Source organism: Aspergillus fischeri, genomic scaffold, assembly GCF_000149645.3.
Source record: "Aspergillus fischeri NRRL 181 1099437636247 genomic scaffold, whole genome shotgun sequence".
Taxonomy (NCBI): Eukaryota; Fungi; Ascomycota; class Eurotiomycetes; order Eurotiales; family Aspergillaceae; genus Aspergillus; species Aspergillus fischeri.
In genome coordinates this window covers 2,763,162-2,786,526 of record NW_001509772.1, presented here as the reverse complement: position 1 = coordinate 2,786,526, position 23,365 = coordinate 2,763,162, and the positions used below count along the sequence as shown (strand labels likewise).

Below are 23,365 nucleotides of genomic sequence, written 5' to 3'. Positions count from 1 at the left end.
GCGGCGAGTGGGCCTCAGGGTCTCAGTCTGCTGCTAATGAATCTTCTTCTGGGCCGATGTACGGAGTAGCTCGGTGAGGAATTCGCACCTACTCGGGCATTCTGCAGCACTATACCTGGAACGCTTCACACCACGTCCATTCCTATCAATTTACAGCTATCTATATCTACGGCAAGCCATTGGGACAAAACCGAAATAACGTATTTAGGACTTTCAGTATATCAGTATTTCATGGTTTTCTGCCAGCAATAAGCACCTGACTGTTTTTAGATTTTGATTTCTCTCCTCTTAGGTATATTGAATGATTCAAATTGCCGTACAGTAGGATTTAAATCACTATATAATAGGAATGTTAAATCCTTATATACCAAGGTCGTGCCCTATATAGGCAGAATATATATATATAGAGAAGGTCATAAGGGAACCCACCCACTAACACTGCATATTTAAATATATATATACCTAAGTATAGTAGTATTTGATATCCCTACTATATAGCAATTCAAATCCCTACTATGAGGTGATTCAAATCCCCATATGGTAAAATACCAAATGGTATGGCAGTGTAATTCTAGTTAGGCAGAACTCAGAGCGGTCTTCATACGGACTAGTCGTTATTTCGGTTTGTCCCATGGCTTGCCGTACTATCAACGAAATCACCACTACAGGGCTATCTGGCTTGCAGGTTAATCTATTTTGCTCTTCGAGGTCTAGGCAGTCATATCATAAAGTTCATATTTCTGATGTCACACCTACATAATGCGCTGGCACACGACGAAACTTCTACTCCTTGAGACTGTTCAAGAACCGCTGACGGATATCCTCACAGATCCGAACATTGTTCAGCGCGCGCTGCTTCGAATCCTTCGCCCGCCGCTCCAACCATTCGTTCCGATCCCTCACAAACGCCTCATATCTCTCCCGGTGCTGTGCTAGCTTTTCCTTCTTCTCTGCGCTCAGCGCAGCGATTTCCCTCTCACTCGGTTCCGGAATCGGTTGCATTGTTGGTCTCCGGGGCAGTCGCTCCTCCACCGGCAAAATGTCCAACTTTGGCCCGGGCAAGGTTTGATACCAATACGCAGTGGTCGACCAATCGTCACGGAGGTGGTTCGCATGGCCGGATTCCATGGTGACTTTGATCTTCTTGCTGAAGCGGACAGGATCAGTGAGGTGCCAGCGGTAGCTCACTTGGGTGTTGGGCACGTCTTCCTCGTGGATAATGGTGCCGCAGAAGGGATAGGCGTTCTTCTGCATGCCCCAGCCCTGGGAGAAGTAGTCTTCGCCGCCGGTGCCGTGCATGCTCGGCGGCCAGGTGTCGTCGTCGATGAAGATCATATCGTCACCTTCGCCCCACCATGTTCCCTGCTCATGCCAGACGGAGTGGTTGCAGCCGATATACTGGCCTGCGCCTTCGGTTTCGAGAATGACGTAATTGCCCTTCCCGTCGAGGTTCTTCACCTGGGTCTCGAGGCTGTTGGTCTGGATGCCGGACGGGGCCCAGCCGTTCGTTGGGTTCTCGCGACGCCAATGAGCGTGGAGGTACAGCGTGTCCTTCGGGAGCGGCTCAGGGTAGAGTTCGTAATCAATGTAGAAGTACTGGATGTAGGCTTCGTCGTTTTGGTTCTCGATCTCGATACGGGCGCGCTTGTTGAAGGGCATTGTCAGGTAACAGTTGAAGGCTGCGGCACCACCAAACTGCTTCTCCTCCGACGGTTTCACAGAGACTGTGAAAGGGAGGGACTGGAAGTTCGCAGCCATCGAGTGGCCGAGGCAGAAGAAATCTCCGATCGGCGCCAGGACGTTCGGACTCTCGGAATCATCCCAGTACATCTTGATGAGGACTTTACGGTAGTAGTCGGGATCATTGATTTCATAATTCAGACCGAGTGCGTTATGGATCTCCATCATGGCCACTCCGGACTTGGAGTACGGGATCAGGCCCGGTCCAAGGATCTTGCGGCAGGTTTGCACAAACCATAGGTGCGTAATCGCACCAGGGCCCTGGAGATCGGCGAGCACAGCCGTTTCACCGGGCAAGACGACAAATGCATCTTCGTTGAGTCCGCCCTGGTCCCAGCTGGCAACACGAGCGCTGCGAGCGACCTTTCTTTTAGTGACGTCGGCAAGGAGGTGGCTTCCAAGGGCAGAACTCATGTTGGCGGTACGTAGCAGTCTGTTTCCAGAGGTGAGTTTGTGACCGATGAAACGAGCATCGCGAAGCACTTATATCATCCTGTGGATGTATTTCCATTGTGCTTGCTTCTAGAGATGCACGCGGACTCAATGATGCACTCCGCGTCGCCATCCGCATGAAACATTGGAACGCGGGGTTGGATCCAACGGAACGTCATAACCCCGCGGTATTTGAATCGACTCCGCGCTCTCACCACCCACGACCTATGCCGACACCACCGTCAAACATGGTCAAGACACGGAAAAGATTGGCCCTCGCCTGTGATACATGCAGGTCGAGACGGGTAAAGTGCGATGGTCAGCGACCGTACTGCGCTCCCTGTCGCACTCGCGGGCTAAACTGTTTCTATCAGCAGCTTCCAGAAAGCCCCGCCACCAAGTACGCTTCTTCAAGCACTGCTCTGGGAAATTTTGTAGCCTGAAACTAATTCTTTGCAGAGTAGAAACCGAACTAGCCAATGTCAACCAGCGCTTAGACTACCTCACCATGCTGTTGTCCAAGCAGTCTCAACCGTTGGTGGAGCCACAACAGCCGTCTACCAGTGCACTGGGTTCGCATGAGGACTCGCCATTCAGGTTGCTGGCCACAGACTCCATCATGCGTGTACTAGGCCTAGACGATCATTATGCTCGCAGCCTTGTTCAGTTAGAGCGAGCGAATCTCCTGGTCAGCACGGCCACTCCATCGCGGATGTTCTTCATATCGCACGACCAAATCACAGACGCTTTGGCGGCTTTCTCGGATCGAGTTCATTGCTATTACCCCATACTTCCTCTCAACTTTTCTGAGACGTATTTTTCCATCTTGTCGGGGCCTCTAGCACCGTCGTGCCAGACATTCCTCGTTCTACTAGTGGCAGCAATAGGCTGTGTTGCGCATGATCCCACGACTGGTAGTCCCTACTTTGAAGCAGCTCTCGCATCGCTGCCTGTCGTCCTTGCAGAATGCACGTTGACGAGCATACAATGCCTGATCTTCTTGAGCATATATTACTGCTGCCTCCTTAAGCCCTGCCAGGCCCATGACTACTCTTTGATAGCGTCCTTTAAAATTCAGAATCTCTTCAAAAGGTTGTCCTATTTTTCGGAGTAAGACATTACGGGCTAATGATAAACAGTTGGCTCCAGAGTACGGATGATGACACCCTCGAATTGACCCACAGAGCATACTGGGCAATATTATTGCTGGAGAAGTACGTTCATCGAGAAAAGTACCTACCGCACAGTCATACTAATCCCGCCTAGCGAACTCAGCGTCCAGCTCGACGTCGCCAAAAGCGACATCTGGAACCTAGACGAGTATATCCCGCTTCCCAACTGCCGCCGCACCTGGCAATTCCCAACCCCACAGGCACCCAGTACTCTCGTTGGTGTCTCCCCGGCAAGCGTCCACTCTACGGACAGCACGAGCACAACAGCAGACCAGGCACAATCCTTCTTCCTCGCGGAGATCGCCATGCGCCGCATGCTCCACCGCTGTAACTCGGCCGTCACGCGCTCGCCAGATGGCCGGCTTAGCTACGCACCCAGTATCGCCCTCGAGCTCGAAAGACAACTGGACGAGTGGTACGACTATCTCCCCGCGAACATCCGGTTCGCTAAAGCGCCTGATCAGCTATGTGCTGACCGGTTCGGCTCGCTGTCGAATTTCCTGAATGTTCAGTATTACTGCTGCAAATTATCGATTTATTGGCCTGCCGTCTACCAGGCTGTACAGGATAATGCCGCCAGCACCCAGCTCCTGGATCACTGCCAGCGGTTTATCGATTCCTATGTTCAGCTTCTGCCGCGGATCGCGTTTGCGGTTGACGATTGCTTAATATACAAATGGACACTTTCCGTCAGGTAAGTCGCGCTTCAGACCTGTGGAATTCTAGATGTTTACTCTCCCCCAGTTTCTTCACCACCACGATGGCTGCTCTCAAAGTGGCAGGTACTCCCTGTCTCGCCGGTGCCAGCCGTGAGCAGCTACGCGAATGTCTTGCGTCGGCTGTAGCGGGGGACTGGAAAGGTATACAAGGTAGTCCTTCGCTCGAGCTATTGCAACATACTTTGAAATCATGTCTGCAAGTGGTCAAGTACTGATAAAATTGGCAAATACGATTATCTTTACTATTACTGTTATTCTTTTTTATGGTTTTTGAACACTGCCTACCTCTCTTCTTCCTTGCGAGGAAGCCCCTTTCTGCCTGCAACATTCCCTCGGTCAAGCACAACATCTTTCGCCCTTCTACCTAGGAACACTACAAGTACTTCCTCGTTACTCATAGCCTGAAAACTTAGCCCGCACCGCATGACAAGTAGTCACACGAATCATTGTTAGTAACGCAAATGATCCAACGTCTTATTTCTCAAAGGGCAATCTACAAGGATTCGGTCGGGGTCTGTCGACTTTGGCGGACTGTCTGCCCTAGTGAAGCCAGACTAAGAGACATGAAAGCATTTACATGTCAGGGACCGTGTTCCACGGGGATGACAGCATAAAAATCTTGCCTAGTACACTGCCAGCTCAAAGGAGGACCTCCCGCACCTCCACTGATCCCAAAGCCACAGTTCCGCCAGACACCTCCAGAGACACCCCATCAGCGGACACGTCAGGGAAGATCAAGTTCGAAATCACCGCCTCCCCTTGCCCCCCAAAGACCTCAAGAGAGCATGTATCAACCAAGACACGCAATTGCATCTCCCCATTTGCATCAGGCTGCACAGTAGCAGTGTGGACACCAGCAGCTGCGGGATCATACGAGATATTCCCACTGCTATTGCGATCAACCGAGAGTTGTTCAGAACTCTGCACATACCTGATGAAAGTCTGTTGAGACCCTGCCTTCCGAACAGAGAGAGAGAGCGTAGAACCCGGGGAAGCCGTGAAGGACATCTTTATATCGAGTGTCCGGGAATGGATGTCGGAAAGCAACGTCTGTCCAGGGGCAATGGTTTGATTCGTGATATTCGCGACGAGCCACGTGTACGCGCTGACCTCGTTCACGGGCAGTTGCAGGAATCGCAGCTTGCCATTAAACTGTTGAAGCTCCAGTGTGCGCGGGAACGATAGCATTCCCTTCCAGGTGTTTGTTGGAGGGTTTCCGCCATAACTATTCATCACCGAAGCGAGAATTCTACGTCCATCCGAAGTAGGGACATTCTCCCAAGTGAGGGCCCCGTCAAAGTCGCGGCCGTAATCGAGCCAGAAGGCGCTGGGATCAACGGGGTCCGCTGTGAATACAGCACCGTCGAAGGAGCCTGTGACTGCGAAGACGCCATTGCCGCCGGCGGGGGACCCAGTGGCAGGAGTAATGAGCATGACCCATTTTTTCTGCGTCGTTCCCTTGACCGGGAGTTCGAAAAAGTCCGGCACCTCCCATCCGTTGATCCCGCCGGGTAAGTTTGGAATGCTGCTGGCAGTGAAGTCGCTTCTCCAGGTCCAAGATTCTGCATCGCTCGATGTCCAGAAAGTGACTTTATTCTGCCCGCCGTGTGCGAGAATCATTACCCAGCTGCTCGACGGAGTATGGTAGAAGACCTTTGGATCCCGGGTTTCCAGACCCTTGGTCATATCATGGGGTTCTTCCTGGGTTTTTGAGATTATCGGATTGCCTGGGTATTTGATCCAGGTGGCGCCGTGGTCGAGACTGTACGCCAGCCGCTGATCCTGCACCCCAGTCGAGGGGAAGTAGCCAGTATAGAATGCGAGATATGGTGGGTTTGCTGATGATCCCAGCCCCGAAAGATTCTGAGAGTCGAAATACGCGGTCCCTGTGAATGCTTGTATGCCATCCGCACTAGAGATTGCCACTGGTTTGTGAGTCCAGGATACCAAGTCAGTGCTAGTTGCATGGCCCCAACTAAGGTTCCCCCAGAAGTTTCCGGTAGGATTATGCTGGAAAAATAAGTGCCATGTAGACCCGATTTTAATAAGACCATTAGGTTCATTCATCCAATTCTGCTCTGGCACGAAGTGGAAAACAGGGCGAAAGTCGACGGGGACAGTAGCGGAAGGCCGGACGGTGGTGGTTGTGCTTGTGCTTGTGACAGTCGTACTCAAGGTCGTACTTAGTGTCGTACTTGGTGTCGTGTTGATCGTGTTGGTCATACTGGTCGTGGGCTGATCGAAAGCGGACCCCAGAATCTTTGCATCAATCGTGACCCCACTGGTACTTCCCCCAGTCGAGAAGAGCCGGATATCAACGCCCGTGTCCTGCGGAAAGATCTGCGCCGACAAGGTGACCTCGCCCAGGCCGCCGAAGACTTCAACCGAAGAAGAATCAAGAAGGATGCGCAGAGTGACCTTGCCGTCAATGCCAGGCGCCAGAGGCGCGTAATAAGTATTGGAGAATGTCCCATCAAAGCCAACATTTCCAGACTTGGTTCGATCAACAAACATCCTCTTTGTGCCGAAGTCATAACCGATTCGTGTCTGCTGTGCCAGGTCAGAGGTTGCTCGGAGGAGGATGCCGAACTGAGATGAGGACGCCGAGTTCCGGTCAGAGAATGCCACCGTGATATCGAGGGACTTTCCAGAGAGCGGAATGGGTTGGTTTCCTTCAGCTACAGTGTTCAGAGCATTAGAATACGTTCCTGTCTGTAGAGTGGCCCAGTTGGCAGCAGGTTGCTGGATGACTGTTGGCCACCCGTTGATGGTCTTAAGTGACAGTTTCCGAGCGATCGACAACATGCTGCGCCACGGAGAGGTAGGGATATTGCTCGCGTATTGCCAGTTATTCATCCAGGCAATGTTGGTGCGGTCTGCAGACGGAAGTCCATTGAATGGTGCCGCAGCATAGTAGTCAGGGCCCCAGTCCATCCAGTTGGTCCCTCGCGGCTCTTCCGATACATCCGAGAAGGATATTTCATCCACCAGGATATGTCCCCAGCTGGTCGTGCTGAGATCCGCGATTTCAATGACGGCACTCTCACCAATCAAACCTGTGACGTCCCAGCTCTTTGGCAGAAGCTGTTCGCTATCACTGCCCGTGGCTGTGCGGACAACCTGGCCGTCGACCTTGAGGTTGATGCATTGCAGACCTGGAGCGTTCCCGCCACCAATGAGGAAGTTGATCCTCTTCTTGGTGATTGTGAACGTGGGCGAGACCAGAGTTCCAGTCGTCGCATCGCCATCGTAGAAGGTGTTGACAAAGTTTCCGCGATAACCAGACACAAGTTGCTGTCCCATCAGCGTGCCCTGGGCCGGGCTCTTCCCGACAAGATCTCCAGTAGCGGTCCACCCGCGACTCGCAAAAGTACTGGTCCCATTGAAATCAAACACACCATCTCCACTGGGCGGGGAAGGAGTAGCATCCCCAGTGAAGGTAATCTCGTCAATGAGTATATGTCCCCAGCCGCCCGTTTGCTGATCAACGATCTCAAGGACCGCAGTTTGCCCTATGTACTCAGTAACATCCCATGTATGTGACAGGAGCTTCTCCTCATTGCGGCCTGTGGCAGTACGCACAGCTTGGCTTTGCCCTTGGATCTTCAAGTTGATGCATTCCGCGCCTGGTGCGTTGCCGCCGCCAATGAGAAAATTGATAAACGGCCGAGTGATTGTGAAGGGAGGCGAGGTGAGCGTGCCGGTGGTCGAGTCTCCATTCAGGAAAGTATTCACGAGGCGAGTGCCAGTATATCCAGAGACGGTTTGCTGTCCGGAAAGAGTCCCTTGGGCCGGTGCAGCCCCGACTAATTCCCCTGTGGCAACCCAGCCGCGCGACGCAAAGTCGGCAGTGCCTTCGAAATCTTGAAACGTAACATCCTCAGTTGGTCCTGGACAGCAGGACGTGGTGGACGTCTGGGTACCAGTGCTAGCAGATGTTGACACGGATGTGGAGGTTGGAGACGGAGGCGGAGTGTTGGAGTCCGCAACGAATGCGGTACCATTAAAACTGCCGACGATGTATTGCGTTCCTGAGCCGACAACTCCTGGTGGTCCGCCGGGGTTCAGTCCGATCTGTACAACCCACTTGGTCTCGGCTTCGTTCCCGTCGAGGGCCAGCGGGAAGATGCTAGGACACTCCCAGACACCCCCGACTGCGTTCATTGGGCCGAACTCACTGGTGTAGGTCCACTCCTTCAGGTTAGGCGAGGTATAAATGAGCAACTTGTGGAGTTGGGCTAGTGAGATGACTGAGACCCAGTTCTGGGTTGGCTCGTGCCAGAATACAAACGGGTCTCGGAAGTCACGCCACTGATCCGCGTAGGGTGCTGGTGGGTTAAGGATGACAGGGTTAGCAGCATCGTAGGTTGTCCAGGTTATGCCTTCGTCTAGACTGTACGCAATGGACTGAGCCTGCTGCCCACCATTGACTGACTTGCCGCTAGGTAGATTGCGTGACCCGGGATACTAAGCAGAAGGCGTTAGAGGGGCCCAGCATTCCAAGCTAGGAGTTCACAGTACTCACATAGGAAGTATACATTGCCACAAAAGGAATACTTCCGTTCGTACCGAAGCCGCTCGTGTTATCGGGATCGGCTACAGCAGAACCAGAGAAGAACATCTCAGAGATGTTATCCGGGTACCCACGCGCAAGCAGGGCAACGGGTTGGTGCTTCCAGTGGGTCAGATCATTGCTAGTAGCATGGCCCCATGACATGGCTCCCCAGGTGTCTCCTCCAGGGTTATACTGGTAGTAAAGATGATAAACGCCATTGTGATATAAAAGACCGTTCGGATCATTCATCCAGTTCTTAGCCGGTGTAAAGTGATAACGAGGTCGGTAGAGCTCATTGTAGGTTTGCGCACCTACTGCCTGCAAAAGAGAGAGCCCGAAAGCTAGGGCATAAGCAAAGCAAGCGACCATTCTAACAAGATAAATGCATCCGAAGTATGTATAGAAAGGGGACCGAGGAAAAGATGCTGACTGTGAGTGCCAAAAGATCTCGAGTTCGCGGCGAAGCGGCTTCTATATATTCTCTGGCTGTCGCGTTTTCCAAGCTTCATTTTCTGTACGGTCAAGAGATACTACGGATCCCAAGACTCAAATTCTCTCCCCCGCATTCTTTTTCGCCTGCATTATTCCTGCGCTACTCTGCATTTCCGCCAATGTTCCCCGATGTCACGCAAAAGTGGAGAGATTCTGGAAGACTTCCCGCACATTCCGGAACCTGGGTTGGATGTAGTATGAACATTGCTGCCCCAGTGGCGTTCGTCTAACCCAGGAAAGGAAACAGCAGAGAGATCAATATAGCGACACTGTTCGGGGGCATCTCGTTTATCCGGCAGGACACGGCACATAATTTCGCGGAGGGCGGAAACACAGCGATACTGGCTGCACATGAGACGAGGTTACTCGGTATTATTATGGTCATCGTGAGGAACCCCGTGGAGAACCCCAGATAGATCGGCCAAAATTGGTGCAGAAGAGGCGGGAAGGGCCTCTCGACTGCGGATACTCAAATTGCTTAATCTTATTTCATCGCGGAGGCAGCCTAGTCTCCGCGAAAGGCATCCACTATGCAGGTGTATGGGCGAATCATTAGTCTTACTTGATGTTCTTGAGTGCCCACAATAAATTAACTCGGGCTCTCAATCCTCAAGTCACTCTTCACCCCGTGGAGTTACATTGACCCTGTCCCGGGGGCAACGGGGCACTTAGTGATCATTTCTGGTCCATTGTCGGGGCCGGCATTGCAGACTTGTCTCATATAATTGAGTCCAAGACTGCATAGCTTCATAATGGTTAGTATGGGCGAGAATACCTGTCGTATCAATCAAAATATTTATCTTAGAAAGTTGGAAGGCGCGATGATGCATGGTCTGTGTCATTCTCAGATTGAGATGAAGTTGAATGTCTTCAGGGTACTAGGACCGAGCTTCTTGGGGACATAATGGAACAAGCTACTTTGCTGTCTCAGAAAAGCATTTTCTGGTTATAAGATGAATGGCCTGAATCATATTACTGCACCGAGGCATCTACTTCATCCATTCCGTTTAAATGGCACACCTAAGTGGTTGATTATGCTATCTTCCGTCGGCCCGATTACCTAGATGAAATGCAGCCGGACGGTTCCTTGTACTGCAGATTCTTGCCTCTGGCGTCATTCTTTCAGGCAAAATCAGTTAAGTCGGGTTGTTCACTAATCATCCCCATGAAGCTTCATATCATCATCTGATTCACTACGGTCTCCGGGCCACAGGCGACCCAGCAGTGTATCCGGTGTCCGCTATGACCTTCTGTATCCCGCCGCGATGGTCGTCATCGTATTTCCGCATTGGAGTCCCGATCTCCCGACTATAACCACTTTCCGCATAAGCTGAAAGTAAGTTGATGTTTCAAACAACTTATCCCGTCGCGTCACAGCAATGTAAACAAATGAGATGCGATGCCTGAGCATTGCCGGCCTGCTCCTAGGCACTTAGTGAAGGAGATTGCGGTAGCGTTTAATGCGAGCTATTGCATATATTATATATTTAATAGAAGCCTAAGCACCTGAGCCATGACCCTATACCAGCTGCCCATGGCAATTACTCCAAGGTATTCTGCGCCAGAAGTTTTAGCATGGAAAGGTACGAGTCCTCCAGCGGTAGGCTTTCTCGTCACGCCGTATTGTGATCATGGACTAGCCGCGCAATCCGTCAGCAGACGTTTACAGCCTTGGCGTGACTTGTCTGGAGATTTTCACGGTTCTGCGAGGAGATACTATAGAGGCCAGGGACCGGTTCTACCAGGCCAAGTTGAGAATAACGCAAGAGATAACATCCAGCCGTTCATGCACAGTAATTCTGCCATCACCGAATCGCGGCTTGAACACCTAGCTGGACAGCCAAATCCAGCATTCGGACAATGAGCCCCTACCCTGGATTCGGGCAATGATAGAGGAAAACCCAGCGGATCGTCTTACGGCCAGATCTTGGAGCTCCTGCTGGAGGCCAGTGCCGAAGTCGGCACCACCATGGAAGGGGGCTGAACGGCGCTTCTATTCGCTGCTCGGGCGGGACATACACGAGTCGCAAAGTTGTTGCTTCATCGGGGCGCCAAAGTCACGATGAAAACTGATACCGGCTGGGCTGCTCTGCACTGGGCTTCGTGCACGGGACACGAGAGATTGTCCGCATGTTGCTGCCCAAAGGCGCTGATATGGAAGGTGCGGATAAGCATGGTCACCGGCCTCTACATCTGGCCGCAAGACATGGGCATGCTCATATTGCTCAGCTCCTTGTTGAACGAGGTGCTGATCGTGAGTCCAAAGACAAGAATGGCAGAACTGCACTGAGATGGGCGATGGATAACAAACATCGAGAAGCAGTTAATGCTCTCAAGAAGTAGAGAATCTAACTTGCCTTGCAGAGTTATTAGGAGCTTGGTGATACCATGATAACACATAATATCATAGGGCACAGCCACTGTTGATCACAGATCACTAAGAATATACATAGGAGGCTGCAAAGCTGCAGGAACACACCCTACATAAACTAGTAATCAAAAGTATGATTTTTTTCTTTTCTATTTGTACTTTCGGACCCTCCTGGTATGATATCCCCAGACATGACATTTAAACCGTCTCTCCCTCAAGCTCCTCACGACATCAACAACCCTTATATCAACTCGTTCTTATAAAACAGATTACTCCTCCGGTCTCCTGCAACCCCCGACGCAAATCCCAAGAAAAGCCTCACCTCCCCACTGACTGTCTTATAAATCGCCATCCCTTCCGGCTCACGAAACTTCAACGTCGACCCAGCCTTTGTAATGACAGGCCCTTGCACAAGCTTCCCAGTATCCAAATCCAGAGCCATAACCTCGGAATTCAGCTTACCGCCACTAGCGTCATAAGATTCCCCAGTCAGGAAATAGACATACCGCCCGTAAGCTGCATACCCCTGAAACACGTTAACCTTTGCCCCGAGCTCCTTAACGAGATGCGGAATCTCCCATTTCGCCAGCGGGTTCGAAAAATTGCCTGCGCTCGCCTTGGCGAGGTCAAATGCGGCGATATTCTGCACGGACCCAGTCTGGTATCGCACGATTAACCGCTTATAAACGGGGTCAATTGTTGCAGTCCCCCTGTCAAACTCCGGCAACGGCACAATCCGCTTCCGCTTGTCCGTGGCGCTATTCAACGTCTTCCCATTCTGAAACTTGAACTTCCACAATGCGGTCCCATACCCGCTTGCTGCAGCGTCGGTTTCACTCCAGATATACGTATCGCTTCCGACTGGTTCCGCGGCGATATTCACACCGTGCCCGCAGCCGAGCAGGTCCATTGAGCCGAGGACCTTTCCTGAGAAGTCGAGTTGGCTGATTGTTAAGTCTCCTGAGTCGAGGGCGGAGCCATCGCGACGGTTTACTATGAAGAGGCGGCGGTTGACGTTGTCAAAGGTGAATGATTGTTGGACGGTTATGGCGGCGGTTTTCTTGTTCCGCCAGAGGTCATACGAGGGTTTTGTGAGGTCGAATCGGGGGGAGTTGGGGATTTGGGCAATCACGCCTGTTAGGGCTGTGATGAGAGCAAAGAGGGCGGCTCGCATGGTGACTGGAGGATCGGATAGGTTCTGGTTGGGGGCAAGGGCCAAAGGGAAGGTTAGGGAGTATACATAAGAGCTTCAAGGTTGGATAGTTGTGATATTAAATAGTTCTCTCGGGGACGCATCTCCTTCTCAGCTACAGGGTGGTCTGCGCAGCAACAGGTACTTTATGCAAAAGGCGATACGAGAAACACGAGATCGGCGGGATATATATAGAGGGAATCCTGGATATGTCGCTTAGATCCTCCAATGGCGAGACACGTCGTGAAATCAATCCAGGAGGGGTTAAGCACTCTTGGCCGCCAAGTAAATATTAGCTCCCATTTCACTATTTGTGAGGTCTTAAGAGTGGAGCGATGTCACCTCAAGCCCGTTGCTGATACTGCCGTTGAACACGAAGCTCGTATCCCTCTTCATCAAGTTACTTATCCCTTGCGGCTTCAGGTGCAGATTCTTGCTCCCGTGGAAATTTGAGAAAGTGGAGCGTTTATTATTGATCAATTTTCACTCACGACTCCCTCAACCACACCCACACCACCCTCCATCCCACCACACACCAGAGCGGCTGAATCGTATACTCATCCTCCATCACCGCCTCCAGTCTAAAGCGCCGCCGAGGCAACATTAACCAAGGCAAAGCAAGACATCACCATTGTGTGTGTGTGTGATGCGTGACTGCTACTGTTTTGGGATCTGGCTTCACGCCCAAGGTTGCAAAATCAAACCGGATACCTTGCTAGAAGATCTGCGAGATTATTCTCTTCAAAGGAATTTTACCTCGAGACTCGTGTACATCTCCTGAATGCAAGGACACGGGCTAAAGAGCTCTTTTAATCTTATTTTGCATTAAGCGCATCTGTACCTGCAATTATTAGCCTTATACATCTCCGTCACTCCCCACAGCGTTGTGAATTTGGCTACGTTAATGTCCCTCTATGACTCTTGTTATCTGGTAGATTAGCTCACTCGTGGATGGATGCAGGGTGGACTTCTGGTTGCCTCAACATTCAGACACCCACCTTTGCTTTAACCACTTTTTTTGATATAAACATACCTGCATACATTCTGTTAGCAGCTTTTGAGGAATTTCGGTCACTGGGTCCACTCACAAATGTGGTCAGTGTACAGGTTTTGGATTGATCGAGCAGCCTGGACCATGCTGTAGCGGCTTCCATGTTTTCAGGGTAGATACCTTGTGATAATAAGGCCCTATCAAGGCAATTTCAGTGAAAGGTATAAGTAGAAACCAGGAAAGTACAGTTGAGAGAATGAGCTAGATGCCTAGCGTACCTAATATTTCCTCTAACAAAGTATGGCTTCTGACTATCACTTATCGCATTGGTGACAAGCTTCGACAGTATGATGTTTTCATCACTCATGAACTTGACGCTCTTGCCATATCATCAAGAGCTGGTGTTTGGAATGCTGCTAATCTGATCACCATATCTTCCGTAATAGCAACCAGCTAGGTACCTGGTGCTGAGAGCGCGTAAGGACGTGAAGGTCCACAAGGATCTCTTGTTCAAGCATGCTACACCAGTAGTGTCATTCCGTCCTCCCCCAGCTGTTTTCATGGGTTTGGCGGCCTGATGCATCTCTTGTTCGGTGATGGGTACCCATGGGAGCTCTTCTCTTTGTTCTATGTCCGCCTCATTCTCTGGCGGTGCCATTTAAGGGAAGAAGATTGCCATCAACGGTTGCATTTGTCTGCATTGTCCTATATTTCTCCTCTCCCTTTTGTAACTGGGGGCATGTTGCCGTATTGCTTCCACCAACGCCTATATGAGGCTGCTTTTAATGCAAGTCCTACGTAGAAACTTAAAAATAGTTAGTATACTTTAAAAAGTCTGACTATTTTCAAGTTTCTATTATATTTCTTCTATTATAAATAACTCTACTAATCCCTAATTCTACATATAACGATGAAACAGTTAGCCAGCGGCCAAAAACAGCTACGCTTGATACTGTTTTGTAAGTCTAACTAATGCTCAGCGCCTTGTGTAATAATTACATGCCTGACAGGTTTACCACCACAGCCTAATGCTGTTTGGTTTTTCCCTAGTACTTATGGCCCTGGTCCCTGACATTCAACCATCATACTACTACTGCCTGAGGGCTGGTGTAACAAGGTAGCGTAAAATGCTTAAGTAGAGTTCTTCAAGTAGCTTCAGAGAGAGTCAATGTCAGCGCCTGCATTGCAGATAATATCGCCGCAGATAAATTGTAGGCATGCGTACGTGATCAAGTCGCCACCATCTTAGTACCAGGCATGAACTTCTTGGGGATCTCAAGATAATCGAACTGCACAGAAAACATTGGTAACAACCACCATGATTAAGTCTTGCAGGAGCATACAAGAGTGCCTTCCTCCCACTTAACAGCCGCCTTCTTACTGGCGTCACTGTAGGAGAAAGAGTCGGCACCTTGACCAGATACGCGACCGAACAGACGGTAGAGGTTAAGGCCAGTTTTTGATCTGCCACCTTTTTCGACAGTATGGCACTGAGCACAGCGTGTCTATAATCTGATATTAAGGTCAGCCGCTTAGAAAAACATGGTTCAGCTATTTCAAAGTAGACATCTTGAAGAGCTTTTCGCCATTGCTAACATTACCTAGTGATAGACTATTGTCAGCAGTCTTTGTTGATCTTTTTCTGCTGCTCTTAATCACAGGAAACAGAAAGACTTAGAACCTGCTGTTTTGTGAAAGGACAACTAGATGCAGCACCCTGGCTGATAAGCTCCCAGCACGGATCCAGTGTATGAACATCCATGTGCCAACAAGTCATCATTTACGTATCATGGCCCGGAAGGACGCATTAGACCAGCATGATTGCAATTGTATAGGGGTGAGAGCAACTCAGCAAAGTTGCGAAAGGAGAGAAAAGAAAAGAAGAGGGGAACGAAAGAAAGAGCAAGATTACCCTGGGTGAAGGCCATTTCGAATGTACAAGGGGAGCCAAATCGAGACGATAACAGAATTACTAGAAAGAGAGATGTCCGTTAGGATCGTTAATCATCCAAACGTAGTTTGGAAGCGTCAGCTGGGAAAGAAAATGAGGAAAAAGTCGTCAATTTGGAACCTTGGGACAGCATTCCGCCTACGGCACAGCCTTTCCAGGCTATTGCCCATGCCTCGTTGCCGACGGACCATATGCTGCTTGGAGTCTCGCTACCGAGTGGACTACCCTTCATTCGCCAACTGTGTAGGTAATATACATTGATCAAATACAAAGTCAGCCACCTTTTCTACTAGCAATGTTCATGGAAGTGTGATGAGGCTGCAAACTCGCTTTACGGAGCATTGGAAACCAATGGAAGATTGACTGTTACGTTTCTGTCCTTCAATACTTAATAGGGCTGGGACCATATGGTATGTGTCTGCTCTATTCTTTGTAGGTGATCGAACCTAGATGTATGGCTCAAATATTAGGGTTAAGGTATCGTGCACGATCAATAGGAAGCACTGAACAGCTGGTTGAACGTGCGCTCCTACTCCCTACAGTCCCTATGGCAAATTCTGAGATTCTTTTACCGTTTGGGACCTTGTTCAATCTAGGCCACAATAAGCGTAGGTCACAGTAAGCATGGGCCACAAGCCACACATTCCTTGGCTCACTGCTCCTCTTCGGGCAGCCAGTTACCAGCGGTCATACCTGTCCAGCTGCTCGTTGCCTTGCGATGCCAAGTCCAAACAAACCTACATGCGCATATCTCCCATGACCTGTGGCAGAATATAAGTAAAGAGTGCCTTGCTCCTCCCTTTCTTACCTGTATACACGCCACTACTGCCCTGGCGGTCCACGTGAAACCAAATAACGGTAGGATAAGATTCCGTATATGAGCCTTTGTCATCAAGCTGAGCTTTCTTTGTGATAGATATACCCCTCCCGCAACGTTCATCATGAGACTCAGCATCTATCTTACTGTCGTCTCCATCTTCATTCCTGGTTTCCTCGCAAGCCCAGCTGTCTATCCAGACCAACCACTGGACTTAGGAAAGCGTCAATCCCTGCCGCCCCGGCCATGCACGATTGACCGACATTGCCGGAAGGATGAAGTTTGTTGTTATAATCCGCTAACGGGCGGATTCTGCCTGAAGCCTGTGGTTTGTGGTATGCTATATTTCCCCCGACTTCTTACTTAAGGTTGCTCTAATCACTGACTTCATATCATCTAGTAGCTATGTGACCTGACGGCTAAGTGAGCGGCTCGACCCTCCATAGAAGAGTTGACTCCAGTCGAAACTTAACCCCTGAAAAACCAATATTATTACTGAATTGTTCCTACTGCGATTGCGATATTGGCCTTGCCTACGTCCTAGAATATGATATTACTGCAATGGGGTTTACCTGCTGTGGGCGTTGTTCTGCGAATACTGCATGCTCCGTAGGGATAGTTGGGATATTTTCACCAGCCTGACCTGGGTTGAAAGAAATCGTGGCCTTCGGAATGGAAAATAACTCTGCTGGTTTCATGCTAACCACAAGTCGCACTTTCCCCATCGAGCAAGTTCTTAATGCGCATCTAGTTGCTGAGACGCTCTCCCATAAAGTAGAAATGAAGGCCAAGGAAGCGTCTGTATCACGGTGGCAGCTTGATACGGCAATACATGGCGGAACAGCTGACCAGGACAGATAGTTCTATTCGGTGGCGCTGAGACGGAAAGCTGAGAGAAACGAAAAACTTTACTTTTTTTTCCATATATCCCAAATAGCGATATCCGGTGAAATATCCAGCAGTCTCGTACTCTAGAGCGACTTGGCGTAGTATTCAGGCTGGAGTGTCGAACATTTTCCAGCTGAGGAGCAATCATTTGCCTGCTTGAGGTGATTGAAAATAAGAAAGTGTACTTACGCACTCGGTCTGGGCCGTCATTGGAGAACCAATAATAGCCACAAAAGTAATGCCTCGCTGTATACGAAGTAGCGTGAGCTTCCTCGGACCTCTGTAACAAAAAATAGTGCTACGCAGCCTGTGCGGCGACGACAGCTGATTGGGCCTAGAGTCGACAGGGATATCATTCCAGCTGCCCATTTGTTCCAGCTGGCGACCATCTAAAATGCTGGCGAACCGTGGTCTTCAAGAACTATTCATCATTGGCGGCTTGCACTCTAAGCCACAGTTTCCACCCCACTCCGAAGGTTAATCTATTCTCTAGCACATAACAATAAGTTCACAGCGCTATTACTGAAGAAGCACTATGACCCGAACTCGTGCTAATGCAATATCAGCCAGCCATCAATTTCACTGCTCGGAACTGGAAACTCGCCGACGGTCGACGGTCGGAGGCCGTTCCCGCTGCCCCTACAGTTGTTAATGTCGCTCGACTAGCGGACAATCTGAACACCACCGCCTCCATTCCGATAGCGATGTGGTTGGCAAAGCTATATTCCATGTCTGTACGGAATGCCAAGTTCTAGAACCAAAAAGGGACGATTACCGTATCAAGCTGCCGCCGAGATACAGACGCTTCCTTGGCCTTCATTTCTATTTCTTGTTGTTACCGCTTTCAGCATCAGCTGACATACACGCTGCAAGAGAGCTGACCAGCTGGCTAATACGATACCGAAACTGTGGTCTAATTGATGACAGCAGCTTTCCGCCTGTGGCCATGCGCGCCACACTGTGGGGTGCACTGGTTTCCCTTCATATATGGTCATATATGTTCCGTGAGTAGGTGGCCCAACCCGCTCACAGCCCATGCTGGTTGCGTCTGTCAAATGCGGACTACTCCCCCGCCGCTCGAGTGTTCTAGATGAGGGTCGAAAGGGCCGGTACGATCGTCAGGGCCGGCAGCGTCGAAGGGTTGTTGTGGCTGGGTAGAATCTGAGTCACCCTCATATTGTTGAATTACTTGTCTAATATAATCCTCTCCCTTGTTTGTTTTGGATGGCATCAACCAGAGTATTGACGATCCTATGGGATGGAAGAATCAGATCAGTAGCAGTTCTCAAAGACAGGGGAAGCTTGGAGAAAAAGGGACTTAGTCACCTACAATTTCATCTCCTCTTTAGTCAGTGACTTCAAGCCTTTCTCGCCCAAGGCTGTTGCCATGCTGTTTGCGAGACCTTCAAAACCTTCAGCCGTGAGCTCTTCTGTCAGAAGCTCCCTAAAAGCAGAAGTCATGTCCCCAGTGCCACACATGATACAGTGCACATAGACAGAGAGACATAGATAGCTAAGAAACCAATAGAGTACTAATAGGTTAAGCTATCAGTAACTTCAAAGCTAAATAATGGAAGAAAAAAGAAGATATAGATGGCATTATACTACAAAGAGGAAGTATTTAGATAATATGGCATCCTGGGAGGGGCAGTATACTAGGAGTGAGGTAGACAGCAGGAGAAAGAGGAAGAGAAAGTATTGAGAGGGTGGATGGGGTTATATAGATTACATAGGTGGCATGAGGCAGCAGGTAATAAGCATGAAAGTAGGGCATAATCCCTAAAGCAGGCAGGGCAGGCAGTGGAAAGCAGCAGACAGATGGTTTTCAGCACCCCGCTAACTATGTCATTGAATACTCTTTAATATTATTATTAGATTAGACTCTTTAAGGTCTATTGGATAGTATAGGTTTCACGAAGATTAGCTATAGTTATAGTGTTAACCTAATCCTATGAGTCCCTACATAGACTTAGGTTGGGTTTAACCACTCTAGTTAGGACCCAGGAATTTTTATGTGCCAACCAAGTTGATTAGGGCGGTGGATGCTATTAGGTCTATTATATTGGTACCGCGACGGCCTTAACTTCGATATGCAATAGACTTTATTAACAAGGGCTCAGAATGATCTGATTAGATGGTAAAATGCGAATAATATAATCAATAGGTGCATCTACAAAAACAAAAAGAGAGAGATTAAAGTATGTGAGGTAGTTGACATATTTGATAGGGCCAATATGATTTATGATCAGCATCTTGACTAGAGTAGAGTATAGCGGAGTAAGTCAACTACTACGGACACATAGTAATCTTAGATGTAAGCTGTAGATTGGATTATTTAGGAGAGACTGTGACAGAGATGTTGATGGCGTTCTTGATGCTAGTACTTGTGAACAAGGCCAGAGTACGCTTGTTGGGTACATACTGTAGCAAGCTGCCGTCAGGCGAGACCCGGACTTTATAGCCGTTGGGGAACGTGGATGGGGGCAGGATAATTTCAGTGGGCGCTTTAATATTTGGATCAGACGTGAACTGCAGCTCGAAGATGCCCGAGCTCTCATCGAAGCTGAAGCTGTTGGGAGTGCCGGCGACAGCGGCAGGGTATGCACGGCTGTAGTGCTTTGCCAGTTCAGGGTAAGGCTGACCAGATGTGCCGTTGTACAGGTTCTCGTACGCCCAGCCGATCCAGGAAACCATATTTGCGTCGGTCGCCGACATGGCGTCCGCTAGGCCCTGCATCTGCTTATCGTCACCCATCCAGAAGGTGAGCTCAGTCAGCACCCCGGCGGTCCTAAGACGCTCGTTGTCCTTGCGGCGGTTGTCGAGTGTGGTAGAAATAGACGACAGCTGCGGTGGGCTGTAGTAGTGGAATGAGTGCACTGACTTCGAGCCGTCTCCAAGGGGGACATTGTTGAAACCCGACAAGATGTCAATGGTGGCACCTTCGAACCAGATGAGCGTGTCATTGTCGACGGTACGGATCTGCTTGGCGGCGCGGTTCCAGAGGCCTTCTAGGACCTTGTGGTCGGCAACACCTGGCACTAGCAGGGTCGGGTCGGCCATCGAGTCGCCCACCCACGGCTCATTCAGCAGGTTATACCCGACCACGTTGGTCGTCTTGACATACTCGGACGCCAGCTTTTTCCAGTACGCCGCGAACGCATCGCCCAGCCCGTCGTAGTTGTTGTATAGTCGCCCAAATGCATTACATACCGCCACCGACGTGTAGCTCAGAGACCAGTCCACGGTGCCGCAAAGCGACTGCGGCGATGGGAACCCCTTATTATCCACGGGGAACGGCGTTAGCTTGAGAGGAAAGGGGTACTTCTTCCAACCTGGTACCCAGTCTTCCTTAACAAACCACTATGCAGCCATGTCAGTATCAGCTGTGCCAACATGGCCATGCATCTACTTACGTCAGGTACGCCGTGGCCACAAAGCTGCCGCGCCAGGACGTCTTGGTGCACGTCCACCAAAACATAGAGGCCGTGGTCCTCAGCCATCTTGGTCTGCTTCTTCATGATATCTAGAAATGTCTGGTTGTACTGACCTCGCACTGGTTCTGCACCGGCCCAGCTGTGGCCTAACCGCACAATGTTCAGACCTAAGCCGTGCAGATTTTGGACGTCTTGCTCGCCAAACGATGAGACACCAGGCGCCCACTCCAACGGCCGATACCACGGTGGCTCCTTCATCACGACATTGGTTCCATGGAAGAACCGCGTACGGCCGAATTCATCGACAATTTGATGCGTGTCTTGGTTCACCTGGCTGATACGCGCCATGCCTGGATGAGCCTTGTACCAGCCCTCGGCATCCTGGGCTAGCACACCTGCTGGCAAAGTGCCAAGCACAGCTAGTAGTGATGCAGCAGTAATGGAAGTGAACAACATCTCAATAAGAGGCCAAGTCAATTTCAGTCAGAATAAACAGACATAGAAAGGAGACGGAGGGAATGAGTGTTGAGAACTTTAGATGATAGGAAGAATTAATGGGCCACATGGAGATATAAATGCCCAGTACCCCTCTCTACATAAGTAGGAATACATTCCTACTACCAATCTCGCGATTCTCGCTTAATTGCCTGAATAAATGATTGTAACATGCCCCGCAAAACTGCTGCGAACTAGGATTAGGCGATGGAGGGTTCAACAAGCTAATTAGGTAATGATTTTATTGATACGCTGCTAGGGGGAGAAGAGATGAAAGCATCTGTTGATATAAATCATGTTCCTTAGAAGATTATGTGTGACATTCAATATATCCAGAATTATCGTGTGGCGATCTTTCAGTAGCTCAACCGAGCTTCTACAGAAATATAGGTAGGCGAAATATGTGCAGTATAGGAGACCAGACCCTTTTACCCAGTTAAATTAGGCAACATTCTATAAATACAATTGGGTCGAATTGATTACTACCATCTTTATATTAACGTTGCATCCCCAACTCCGGGCGGCCGTTCCTGTATGAGCACAACCGTTATGGTAGTTCTTATGCGAGGGACTCAACGTGCTTGGATCTACGTTCACTATCCATCAGACCCTACGATCGCATGGTTATATTAAAAAGATAGCCTGACGAATACCTAGACCTCGGCAAGCGTTCCGCGAAACCCAACTAAACATGTGTCAACCCCAAATAGACAGGCTCGTGTCCCCACAGTGGCAATTACCAAGATCTCCAATTTACGGCGGGGTTGGTAGTATTAGCCTCGACCAAGTGACAAAATCTTAGTGAACCCTAGAGAGACTACGTACTGCCAGTGGTCGGCTGTGCAGATTAAGACCTAGTAGGTTGGGTTGCAGATGGAAAGGTCTATATTCAAAAGTAGGACACTACTATACGAGGAGCCTATATATATTGATTCTTAGGGGAAGAAAGAAAGAAGAGAGGGAGCATCATCCATTGAAGGTGAATTTGTCTGCTTCCAATAAACCATCAATGGGCTATGTGCTGCGCCATCGCTGTGGGGAGCGCGAAGAGTCCGTAGTCGAATAATTGGAGGCCGATTTGATGAAGTTGCTCGATGAGTTCTCCGTTCACTTGTATCAGTTGGTCCGGGTTTGCCTGTTTCAACCACTATTCTCAAGGGCTCAATCTTTGACACAAACTTTACCTTGGCTATCCCTTTCGTGCAATTGGCGAATGCTGGCAGCGGAACAAGGTTCCGAAATATGGCGTGCCACAGCATATTATTCGACTCAGTGTTGGGCTTGAGGGTGGCACACAGATTGTCAGCGTGGTTACTGCTGCACTGGAAGAAACAGATAAATAGAAGGCACAAGCCTTCTTGCTTGTGAATTGTAGTTCGTTTTTATTTCTTTTTTTGAGATTTGTGCCAGCTAATGAATTGTTATGTTTCTATTTTGGTTCTCCCATAGTCCTACGAGCAAAACAATATCCTCTTAATCCCCTTATATCCCGGATTAGTTATTCTATTCCATACCTTTATTACGTCAACTGTCTTCTGTTTGAAAGTAGCAAACCCTTAAAAAAATCTTTGATTAATACAATCAAGTAAGCTCCTTCCATTTTCTTATGAAACTCAACTACTCAATACCAACTGACACAGTACAAATATGTTTAAATTGTTTGGCTGTAGTTTTGCTAGCTAGACCGATAACAGTGATATAATGGATTAGGAACAGTCATGTATCTTGCCGCCGAGGAAGCCCATCTCTTCCCTTCGAAACGTTGGTTCAAGGAAGCGAGTCTGGACTCTCAATCCACACTTTGAGTGCTGTTGATTATCCTTGAGGATGATCTTTTCCATCTCTTCGCGCACAATTCTCCATCCGGCCAGCCCCGGATGCAGTCCACGTACAAAGTATGACAAATGGCCATTGATGACCGAACTGAAAAGGGACCAGTATACATCCTCCAGATTGTCCGCGGATATCTCCTCCATGGGATGTTCAAACTCTGCCGATGCTTCCCGTTCAAAGGTCGATCGATTGACCTTCATCGAGGAGTAGTCTCGAACAATCAAACCCCTTTATTGCCCGTTTGACTGGGTCAGTCCGCCTCAGGGTATTGTGGACATGAGCA

At 49.5% G+C, this 23,365-nt stretch overlaps 6 protein-coding genes across 6 annotated transcripts; 1 reads left to right on the top strand and 5 right to left on the bottom strand.

The window, feature by feature from the left end:
- Positions 1 to 783: 783 nt before the first annotated feature.
- NFIA_042000 (glycoside hydrolase family 172 protein) lies at positions 784 to 2,154 on the bottom strand (the record flags this gene model as incomplete). Its single annotated transcript, XM_001266518.1, has 1 exon — positions 784 to 2,154. One exon carries the CDS (start codon positions 2,152 to 2,154, stop codon positions 784 to 786), a length of 1,371 nt encoding a protein of 456 aa, XP_001266519.1.
- A 526-nt stretch (positions 2,155 to 2,680) lies between these two features.
- NFIA_041990 (putative C6 transcription factor) lies at positions 2,681 to 4,278 on the top strand (the record flags this gene model as incomplete). Its single annotated transcript, XM_001266517.1, has 3 exons — positions 2,681 to 2,985; positions 3,439 to 4,038; positions 4,089 to 4,278. 3 exons carry the CDS (start codon positions 2,681 to 2,683, stop codon positions 4,276 to 4,278), a joined length of 1,095 nt encoding a protein of 364 aa, XP_001266518.1.
- Positions 4,279 to 4,702: 424 nt separating this feature from the next.
- On the bottom strand, positions 4,703 to 8,987 carry NFIA_041980 (glycosyl hydrolase family protein; the record flags this gene model as incomplete). Its single annotated transcript, XM_001266516.1, has 2 exons — positions 4,703 to 8,530; positions 8,589 to 8,987. 2 exons carry the CDS (start codon positions 8,985 to 8,987, stop codon positions 4,703 to 4,705), a joined length of 4,227 nt encoding a protein of 1,408 aa, XP_001266517.1.
- A 2,735-nt stretch (positions 8,988 to 11,722) lies between these two features.
- Positions 11,723 to 12,655, bottom strand: NFIA_041970 (putative FacC-like extracellular signaling protein; the record flags this gene model as incomplete). The annotated part of the gene is made up of 1 exon (XM_001266515.1): positions 11,723 to 12,655. The coding sequence occupies one exon, from the start codon at positions 12,653 to 12,655 to the stop codon at positions 11,723 to 11,725; it is 933 nt and encodes a 310-aa protein (XP_001266516.1).
- A 6,996-nt stretch (positions 12,656 to 19,651) lies between these two features.
- Positions 19,652 to 21,210, bottom strand: NFIA_041960 (putative endoglycoceramidase; the record flags this gene model as incomplete). The annotated part of the gene is made up of 2 exons (XM_001266514.1): positions 19,652 to 20,680; positions 20,734 to 21,210. The coding sequence occupies 2 exons, from the start codon at positions 21,208 to 21,210 to the stop codon at positions 19,652 to 19,654; spliced, it is 1,506 nt and encodes a 501-aa protein (XP_001266515.1).
- A 1,745-nt stretch (positions 21,211 to 22,955) lies between these two features.
- NFIA_041950 (uncharacterized protein) lies at positions 22,956 to 23,282 on the bottom strand (the record flags this gene model as incomplete). The annotated part of the gene is made up of 2 exons (XM_001266513.1): positions 22,956 to 23,001; positions 23,050 to 23,282. 2 exons carry the CDS (start codon positions 23,280 to 23,282, stop codon positions 22,956 to 22,958), a joined length of 279 nt encoding a protein of 92 aa, XP_001266514.1.
- Positions 23,283 to 23,365: the final 83 nt, after the last annotated feature.